The sequence below is a fragment of the Danio rerio genome, chromosome 23, assembly GCF_049306965.1.
Source record: "Danio rerio strain Tuebingen ecotype United States chromosome 23, GRCz12tu, whole genome shotgun sequence".
Classification (NCBI taxonomy): Eukaryota; Metazoa; Chordata; class Actinopteri; order Cypriniformes; family Danionidae; genus Danio; species Danio rerio.
Genome location: NC_133198.1, coordinates 27,598,141 through 27,609,284, shown reverse-complemented (window position 1 = coordinate 27,609,284; position 11,144 = coordinate 27,598,141). Strand labels below are relative to the sequence as shown.

Here is an 11,144-nt window from a genome sequence, read left to right as displayed (position 1 = left end):
AACTTTATTTACATTAACTACCATTAACAAAGAAATAATAATACTGTAATAAGTGTATTGTTTGCTTATGTTAGTAAATACATCCCATTAACCATAGATGTATACTGTAAATATCACATACAGGCCCTGAGCATGTGTCAACAGTGCCGCCACATTTGTACAGTGCTCCTATGACAAATGCCATTCAACCGCACTAGTCAAGACTAAATCCAATGTGAAGATGCTGTGTATGGGTGTAGTAACGAGCAAACAAAGAAAACAAAACATAAAGGCAGAACACTTCATAGGTAAGATTTCGGTTTTTATGTTTTTATACGTTTCAAACTTTTGTGGTAAACAAGTAAGGTTATTGATGATAACAGTCTCTTAATGCACTGACCAAAAGGCAAAGAAGCACCAACTGGCACTAAATACTAGACTTAACCTAGTTTTGTGGAACAAAATCAGCAAACAATATAAATTAAATATGACAAGACACTGCGGTGCCAGAAACTTTTAGGAACGAGTCGTTCATAACGGAGATTCATTCACAAATGAATCGCTCCCTCCATTAGAATGAGAAGTAAAAGCAGGAGAGGGTTGTGTTTCAGAAACCATATTTGATCAATTTATTTATTCATTTATTTTTTTTTGTCTCATCTTCATATTAGATCAAATTTAACAGGGAGGGAGGATAATACATTTCCATGCACATAAACACGTGCTCTTTAATTGTCGGCAATACCAATGCGCTCACTTATCCATCACTGTAGAAAAGTGATGTAAAATTATAATTTTTGTTATTTAAATAAATATTTGCATACTGACCACTGGGAAACTCCTGATCATAGATATATGTATACATGTGTATATATCTCTGGCTGGCCAGTCCTCCACTGCACCTAGGCCCCACGTTCATTTTCAAAATGAGCACTACCCTGTCCTAAAATGGCGGCTCTATTGACCCATTCCTTCCAATAGACACCAATATTGTAGGCAACATCTAATGTAAATATCTATAATTATTAATTAATGGAGCATTATTCCAAAGCAGGGGTCACCAAACTTGTTCCTGGAGGGCCGGTGTCCTGCAGATTTTAGCTCCAACCCTAATCAAACACACCTGAACAAGCTAATCAAGGTCTTACTAGGTATACTTGAAACACCCAGGCAGGTGTGTTGAGGCAAGTTGGAGCTAAACAATGCAGGGACACCGGCCCTCCAGGATCGAGATTGATGACCCCTGTTTTAAAGTGTTACCTGATTTTTAAGCCGTGTATTTGAAACAGTAGACAGCTGTAAACACCAAAATGTGTCATCTTTGACCCTTATACATCACAAAACTCTTTATTTCCAATAAATATCCCTTCACAAAAACGAAAGCTTACACACAAAGCATACTTAAAAAGGTTTTTTATTGAGTTGCATGAGTGATGGCGATTGCTTAGAAAGGAGATTATGAAAACACATTTATGGCTTTTGCAGGACAGAGTGAAAACAAAAATCAGATAGCACCTTATATAAACATTTTACAGATATATTAACAACTTCATCATAAATTCTTTTGTAAACATACCAAACTAATATGAAATATTCCTGACAATTACAACAAAGTAAATAACAAAGGTTATAACGGCAGGCAAATCAGGGAACTACGATAAGAACACAAACTACTTATAAAAAAACAAAAAAACATGTAAAAATAAAAATAATTTTGTGACAAATCAAGAGAGTGACATGCGTATAAGATTGACTATAAAATTCATTTACCTCTACAAAAAATCTTGCACAGGCTGTTGGATGACAAAGTGTGTGTGTGTGTGTGTGTGTGTGTGTGTGTGTGTGTGTGTATTTATAAGCATATATGTCAGGGAATGTTTCTAATTAAGTCTTTTGTTGTGGTGGTTTCATAAAAACAGCTATTGAGGTCAGCACAGATTAGAAAGGATTCAGACTGTACTACTAATCTATGGCTTTTTGAGCAACCACTTGAAAAATGGAAAGTTTAGTTATTGATTTATTTTTGCCTGTAATCCATTTTGCAGGATTAGCATCGTCAAACGCATGCAACGCACCTTGACTTGAATCGTGCCAAAATGCTTTAGCCTGAAGAAATCCAATGGATTTGTGGGGGGAAAAATGAATAAAATCACAACCATTTCCCAAAGAAATGCTGAGTTCCCAACATGAAAGCCGGCCGGCTGAAGGTTCATTTCTAACAGCTGTGGAAAGATGCGTAAGGCAGAGTCAGCGTTATGTCGACAGAAATCATCAGCCACCTTTTTCCGAATTGGTTGGTTTTTCTTTCATGTCTGGTCAACCAGAGACAAGCTTTGTTAAATTTCGCTGAGTGACCCAACAAAACAGTTCAGAATCAGGTCATGAGCTCAAGTTTCTTTAAGGGTGCGTTCACACTTTGGTCCGGACCAAAAAACATTAAATATATACTGTCATTTTTAAGACTGAACCGTAAGAAACAAAACCAAAACAACGGCTTCAATGACTTTTTTTTTTGGTGAAAGTACTCATCAGACATCCAAACAATGTTGTGTGTTGGGATAAACATACAGATGATGCCATTTTGATCAGTTGAGAACTCAAAGTAGCTTATAAAGGTTTAAAGGAGTGAAAAGAGGGGCAGGAATTCCTCAACTGAACACAGAAATGTAGATCTGAGCAATGGAGACATGATTACGATGCCTGGATTAAACTATGATGTGAGGAATCTTGTTTCCGCCACTGCATAAAACAGATAATCGTCACTTTTTTCTCACAATTGTGTTGTAAGTCAGAATAGTAAGAAACAGACTTGTATTTGTCTTTTTTTAATTCCCTTAGAAATGGACTTTATGTCTGCGCTGATAGCTCGTGTTGGGGGAACGCATTACTAGTAACTTGGGTTAGGTGATAATACTACTTTTCTAAGTAACGAGTAAAGTAAGGCATTACTTTTAAAAACTAAATAATGAAATTTGAGTTACTTTATAAAATGTAATGCGAGTTACTTTTTAAGTTAGTTAATTCGCTTTTTAAAAAATAAATTGCTGAATTAAAGTGAATGTAGTCAGGAAATAGGAAATTAGGAAATAGTCTCATTATTTTGAACACATGGAAGAAAAGGAAAAGAGGATTATCTGAATGGCAGTGATTTTATCTTTTTATAAGACAAAAAGTAGAAAAGTAGCAAATGCATTGCTTAAGTTTTATTCGTTATTCTGTAAATATGGCTTGTATAGGGTCAGGAAGTTCTCCAAAGATAACATTATCCTACATTCATTTTTTTAATTAGCTTTTTAAAGGTAAATGAAGATTATACAGTGCGTTGTGAATTGCAGAGCTCCTCTTTAAAAAAAAAAAAAAAGCAGAAAAAAACCTTCAAGTTTTGAAGGAGATCAAGCCTCAGCCAGGTCTGAAAAATGCAAAAGTAACTCAAAAGTAACAAAACGCATTACTCACCATAAAAAGTAACTAAGTAATCCAACTAGTTGCTTTTTTGGGAAGTAACTCAATATTGTAATGCATTACTGTCTAAAGTAACGTTCCCCAACACTGCCGATAGCCTTGTGGGCAGTGAGCCAATATATATTGCCACTGCGTTTCGAGCATCCCAAGTTCCGAGTCCTAGTGCATAGATTTCAATAATTCGCAATTATGAGTTTAGAAATTATAGTTATGAGGAAAGAGATCAGAAATGTAGCCAATTCTCAATATTTATTTCATAACTCAATGCCTTAAAAATATATATCTTGCAGTAGGCCAGCATGATTAATCCTTTTTAAACCGAAATCGCAAAATCAAAACATAAAATCTGCGATATTCATTTAATTAAATATTGTAAAGCATATTGTTTTTGAAAGTTCTGAAAGTTCGTAAGCACATTATCTCAATCAATGTAAAAAATGTAACACAATCTAAATGTAAAAGTTTAAAATAATAGTTTCATTCTCAATTAGTCATAAAAACTGACCTAACAACTTTATTTGACAAAAATGACAACAATGTTTAAGCGGTTTTAAAACCTGTAGCTCTTTTATGTAATGGTTGTAAATCACATTTTAAATCGCAAATCGAAATTTTGATCAGATAAATCGCAATTTGACTTTTTTCTCCAAATCGTGCAGCCGTCTTAACTAGCAAATGTAAAATCGAAATGCAATTCTCAGAAAAAAAGTCAGACAAATTACTTTTTTTGTCATTTTATGTTTGTGGCGGAAACAGTCTTATATACTAACAGCCAACATTGTGTGACTATGGTGTAAAAAATTATCCTTATTGAGCAGTCTGTCCTTTCTGTGTGACATCATGTTCTGTTTTTGGTTTGTTTAGATGTCTTTGGTTGGTGTTGCATTCACATTTCAGTCAAAGCGGAGCAGAGTCAGCTCATTTGGTGTGCTCCAAGGTTCAGCAGGCAGCGTTCAGACTTGTTCAAATAAACTTACATTTGTTCAAATTAAGTGTGAACACACCCTAAAATCAAAATGTAACAAACAAAACGTCACGGGCAGATCTGGAGAACAAACTAACCTATAAACACACATCAAGACAAGTACACAAACAGTAAAACAAACAAACAAAAGAGATATCAGGCACAGTACGTTTGAATAGGAGTAACCAATAAAGGGTGGTCTTGTCTTACCACACTATTCAAAGAAAATAAATAAATAGAATTCACCATGGAACACTGTAGCTCTGTCTTATATGGATCGCACTTACTGTGTGTTGCTGCTACTCGCTTTTTTCTTCTTTTAATCACAATGAATCAAAATCTACGGCTGATGCGAATTTTACACAAATGCGTTTTTTTTTTTTTTCATGAAATATGCATATTAAATTAACAATAATAAAAATAAAAAAAATCACATATATTAACATTCACTTTCCAATAACTTTACACAAATGTTACCAAAGATGTGTGCACTGATGAGAACCAGAACATTCTGTGAGATTAAAAACTGGAAGACTGAGCTTGGATTTCGTTCTCGAAAATGTAACCGAACGACAACATGAGCGGAACATCACTACTTTTGCTACCACTTGAAACAGAGAGCACGAATGAGATGATGAAAAGTCAGTATAATGGGCTTAAATGACACCACCACAAACACACTGGAACAAAAAAAAAAAAAAGAAGTCCTTCTTCCGACCATCAGGATAGAAACGTGGGTATTTTGTGTAAGCAGGGGGGTTTCACGGTCAAAAAAAATGGGTTATCCTGTAAGCGTCCACCTTCGGAAAATATCTGAAGCGTCACAAGAATCCAGGGGTGGGGGTTAGAAAAAAAGGGATGGTACCTGGTTATCATTCGCTCAGCCTTGACTGCCACACGAGGACAGGCTGTCGTAGAGGGAATCGCTCAGAGACTCGGGCGTCTCTAGGACCTGCGGGTGGTTTGGGGACAGGCCGTCGTCGGGTCGCTCTCTTACCAGCTCCAGACCAGTGTCCCGCACCAGCTCAGGGTTTCCAGGAATGCGGCTCTTGACTCTGCGTGTCTGACTGGGCTGAGGAAGACTTCTTGGATCTCCCTCACGACTGGCCACTGAATCACTAGTCTTGTTGCGCTACGAATATAAAAATATGCTATGAGTAACACTGAAATGTATGCCATAATGCAGTAAATTAGAGATCATTTTCTGAAATTCTGAGGTCACTGCAAGGTCCTATATTTGAAGTGATCCTAAAAAGCTTTTTTTAAGCATATTTCTTGAGTTACAAATATGATAAAACATATTGCCATCAGATTTAGAAGCACAGCACACAAGCATCACAGGAAATGTGAACCATGACCTGACGTGGCTGAAGAGAAGACATAGGCGACGATGTTTTTAGAGTTTTTGTTTGCACACAAATGTGTTGTTCGAGCTTTGCACAGTAACAGTTGAACCACTGAATGTCACGTTGAATGTTTTTGTTTCCTTTTCTGGACTTTAAACATCTCCTGACCCTTGCTGTCTATTAAGGGTCAGAGAGCTCTCAGATTTCATCTAAAATATTTTATATATGTGTGTGTGTGTGTGTGTGTGTGTGTGTGTGTGTGTGTGTGTGTTTGTGTGAGAGCATTGTACTCCATGCAATTCTCTAATAAAAATAAGTAAAAAAATAATAATAATATTAATGTTTTCACACTATACAAAATTAAAACAATTGTCTTTGTGTAAGCAAATGAAAAGTCCATTTTTATTCCATCACATTCATCTAAACATTGATTTCTGAATAACTATGTGATACTGAAGCCTACTGAAAATTCAGCTTTTAAAAATTACAGGAATACATGTCACTTTCACAAGAAAGTTGTTTTAAATTATAATAATAATTCAGAATAATACTGTTTTTATTATAATTCTGATCAAATACACAGAGCTTTAGTGAGAATAGGAGAAATTTCAACATTTTAAAAGAAATAACCGACCCCAAACTTTCAAAAAAAAAAAAAAAAAAATTGTCACCTTTAACAGCCAGGACAGTGGATCATACCTCTAAACCCTCCTGTTTTTGCCAGGGTTTTCCCATATTTTACTCTTATATACCACTATCATACCGTTTAAGTATTTCCCTATATTTCTTACATATTTTTCAAGTAGAATCCACACAGAGTCGATCCAAAATGTGATTCAATTACAAGAGCTACCCAAACGAATGTTTTCGCTTTATTTTGGCTTGAAAGTCCGTTGAAATTGATATAAAAAACAGCCACATTCAATTCTTTTCTATTAAAGCTCTGCATCGATCCAATTTAACCTCATGAATTCATGAATTTCATGAATTATATGTGATTTGAAGAGGAGTGAAAGTGGACACTTTGGCATTTGGGTGTGTCTTTAAACAGACAAATACAATTGTATGTAATACGTAATAATTTGTAATATGTAAACATGTCCATCTTGGCGTGTTCTATTTTTAGTACAACTAATTTGTGTTTCACTGTAATCCCATATTTTATCATCCCAATGTTGACAGGTATGCAGTGGAGTGAAGACACGAATGTGTGGGGAGCAGAGAGAGAGGAGACAGATCGTCGAAGGACCTGGAGCCAGGAATCATTCTCAGGTCGCTGTGAGCACCACAGTGCTTTGTATTGACGCACTTAACCTCTAGGCTCTTGGCGCAGACAATTTCAAACATTTTGAATAAAGCAGATAAGTGAATTACGTTGTTGTGGTTGTTCTTTCATGCTATAAAGTGACGCTCACCCTCTTAAATGAACTCTTGTGAGTCACCGGCTCCACTGCGTCTCCAACACCCAGATAAACCTCAGTTGACTCCGCAGATGCTTTGAGGTTTGGGAAAGTCCAGTTCTTTGTGGGGCCTAATTTCATAGGGGCTCCACAGATATCAGTGCCTGAAAAAAAACAACTTGAGAAATGGAGGCACTAGAAACTCTGTGTAGATTTAATTTTTTTCTCCGATAACTGATAAATACCATCATGAACTATGTTTGCAATCTGGCTGGAGGGAATCTTGTTTTCTATAGTGCTGGTGTGGTGGTCCATGTCCTGACCGCCCATATAATCCTCCTCTAATGATGACAACTCTCTCTCCAGGCTCCAGGCTTTGTGGGACATCTTCATCCCTGATGCGTGTTTGGGCTGGAGATGAGAAGGGTCACTCTCCCCGTGGGCCTTTCCTTTTGGGATGCTTTTACAACCAGCGTTTGCACTGTAGTCTGGAAGAGGGAAGGTGCCGATGCCGCTGTCAAGAGTGTGTGTGGAGATTCCAGATCCTGAAAGAGAGGAGCTTCAATATTATATCCATTTTTATACATTGATTTAATTTATAATATATGAAGATTATTTATATATGATGATTACTGTGCACACAAATAATAATATGAATTACATTAAAGTATTATTTTGTTTTAAGTAAATAAATCTGTAGGTGAAATATATATACTGTACACATATATACAGTTGAAGTCAGAACTATTACACCCCCTGAATTATTAGCCCCCCTGTTTATTTTTTCCCCAATTTCTGTTTAACGGAGAAAAGATTTCTTTAACACATTTATTTCAATTAACTGATATATTTTATCTTTGCCATGATGACAGTAAATAATATTTTACTAGATATTTTTCAAGACACTTACACTATACAGCTTAAAGTGACATTTAAAGTGACAGGCTTAACTAGGTTAACTAGGCAGGTTAGGGTAATTAGGCAAGTTATTGTATAATGATGGTTTGTTCTGTAGACTATCGTTAAAAAAAAAAACATAGCTTAAAGGGGCTAATAATTTTGACTTTAAAATGTTTTTTTTAAATAACTGAAACCTGCTTTTATTCTAGCTGAAATAAACCAAATAAGACTTTCTCCAGAAGGAAAAATATTATCAGACATACTGTGAAAATTTCCTTGCTCTGTTAAACATCATTTGAGAAATATTTAAAAAAGAAAAATAATTAATAAATAATTAATAACTTGTCTTAATTATTAAGACAAAATTATCAGCCCCTTTAAGCTAATTTTTTTTTCGATAGTCTACAGAACAAACCATCGTTATACAATAACTTGCCTAATTACCCTTAACCTGCCTAGTTACCTGCCTGGTTAAGTCTTTAAAGGTCACTTTAAACTGTATAGAAGTGTCTTGAAAAAATATCTAGTCAAATATTATTTACTGTCATCATGGCAAAGATAAATCAGTTATTAGAAATGTTATCATTACATTTGGCCTTAATGATATTAAAACTATTGTTTAGAAATATATTGGCGCAGTAGGTAGTGCTGTCGCCTAACAGCAAGAACGTTGCTGGTTCGAACCTCGGCTCAGTTGGCGTTTCTATGTGGAGTTTGCATGTTCTCCCCGCTTTCGCGTGGGTTTCCTCTGGGTGCTCCGGTTTCCCCCCCCCAGTCCAAAGACATGTGGTACAGGTGAATTGGGTAGGCTAAATTGTCCGTAGTGCATGAGTGTGTGAGTGTGAATGTGTGTGTGGATGTTTCCCAGAGATGGGTTGCGGCTGGAAGGGCATCCGCTGTTTAAAAACTTGCTGGATAAGTTGGCGGTTCATTCCGCTGTGGCTACCCCGGATTAATAAAGGGACTAAGCCGACAAGAAAACTAATGAATGAATCTTCTCTCCGTTAAATAGAAATTAGGGGAAAAAATAAACAGGGGGCTAATAATTCTGACTTCAACTGTATATTTTATCTTAGTAGTAATGTCAATCTTAATAATATAAATGATAAAAAAATAAACATTTAATACAGACAAAAAATAAATCTCTGTAACTAAAGGAGGAATTTGACTATTAGATATACTATAATAATATATATTTATTGATAACTATTAATTGTAATAAAACATAAAATAATATACAACAAAAAATTATTCAAATGTAAATAACAAATAATTGATGTATCCGCATTAAAAGCAAAAGCAAAATATAAATATATTAAATAAATAAAAGGGAAATTTCACTTTTATTATCATTATTTATAGTTTGCAATGTATCAATTGCAAACACACACACAAGTATATATATGTATGTGAATATGATTGCAATTAACAAACAATATTGATTATTACATACAGTTTAAACAAAAGATGTGAAATGATCAGATCTCTGTGTGAAGCACTGGCTGAAAATAGTCATACTTCTGTGGTAATTTTGGTTAAAGTAACCTAAAAGTAATACAAAAGGAGTGTAACACATTTTTGAGAGATTAATATTGTAATATTATTAATATTGTAAAAAAAAAGACAGTAACTAGGAAAATATAATGTATTACAATTTGGAAGTAACTTGCCCAACTGTGTTCGTAACATTGCTATGGTTTGTTTGCACCAGGATTAGATATTAATAGAGACTTGGAGCAACGTTTTTTGTGCACAATTTAGGTAACATAGCAAATGTTGCATTAGAACTAGTGAATTTGTTTAAATTGTTACATAGGATAATCTGTAAAATATTTAAAATAATTATTTATTTTTTGTTATTGGTCTTTAATTTTTCATTCATTCATTCATTTTCAACTTAGTCCCTTTATCAATCTGGGGTCGCCACAGAGGAATAAACCGCCAACTTATCCAGCATATGTTTTACGCAGCGGATGCCCTTCCAACTGCAACCCATCTCTGGGAAACATCCATACACACTCATTCACACACATACACTACGGACAATGTAGTTACTCTTTACTCATGAGTACATTTTTAATGAGTGATTTTTTACTGGAATTTTTTGGAAGTAACAGCACTTTTACTTGAGTAGCATATTTTATTACTCTTTCCACCTCTGATTATTATATAACTGCATTTATATATAAAATATATAACTAAAAATGTATTAAAAATGTTTATTTATAAGGCAATGTAACCAGGTAACAAACCATCACACTCTAAGTATATAAGCAATAAAATGTGTGCTACACAGATGTTACCGGATTACTTGCATATGGAAGCCAGAGAAAATTCAGACGCACCTAGATTACTCATCATCAATGACAGGTTAAAACCCGTTTTTGCTGCTACATGCTAATCGGTCAAAATTCCTGCCTCTGGGAACACTGAAAGCCATGATGTCATGCATTGTACTAGTGCCTGACCTGCAAAGTGTTCATGATGAATTGTCTCAGCCAGGTTGTCGTCCGACGTGACGTCTTTACTTAGTAATGCAGAGACCTGTGAAAAAAATAGCCGAGGTAACATTAAAAGTATTGCCAAGTGCAAAAACAACACGTACTACAATAAAGAATTGAACTTACCTTTTCCATGTCATCACTGCTTCGTGTCTGACTAGCAATGGCAGCACTCTGGTGACTAAAAACAGGTCTGGATTTACAGTCAAATGAGAGACGTCTATGTGCCATACTGATGCCACTAGTATCCTTCCCATCAACCCTTGTGGAAAAAGTAAAAAAAAAATGAATGTCAATACACCCTTAGTTGTTGTTTGGTAAAAAAAAAAAAAATTAAAAAATTTAAAAAGAAACTTTTAAATAAAAGTAAATTTTACATTTTGGTTGTAATCAAATTCATGCATTTAAATTTATTAAGCCAATCCAAAAAGCCCAGCCTTTACAATGACGCAAATTCCCAGTAACTCAAACAGATGACTTACAAATCATATACAAATTATGTCTCGAAGCATATTTTCTCACCTTACTCACTCAGAAGTTATTTCAAATACCTTTCATCACTTACAAACCTGAACTACAACTATGAATGAAC

General features: G+C 35.0%; 1 protein-coding gene across 4 annotated transcripts in view; it reads right to left on the bottom strand.

Moving 5' to 3' along the window:
• Positions 1-1,379: 1,379 nt before the first annotated feature.
• nckap5l (NCK-associated protein 5-like) overlaps positions 1,380-11,144 on the bottom strand; it is a 54,278-nt gene continuing 44,513 nt past the window's right edge. For all 4 annotated transcript variants that reach the window (XM_005162212.6, XM_021469964.3, XM_005162213.6 and 1 more), the window contains exons 8-12: positions 10,679-10,814; positions 10,520-10,595; positions 7,397-7,696; positions 7,167-7,315; positions 1,380-5,537 (exon numbers count right to left, since the gene is read on the bottom strand). In XM_005162212.6, coding sequence (XP_005162269.1) covers positions 5,286-5,537; positions 7,167-7,315; positions 7,397-7,696; positions 10,520-10,595; positions 10,679-10,814 — 913 coding nt within the window. In that variant the 3' untranslated portion in view covers positions 1,380-5,285. The remainder of the gene's footprint in view (positions 5,538-7,166; positions 7,316-7,396; positions 7,697-10,519; positions 10,596-10,678; positions 10,815-11,144) is intronic.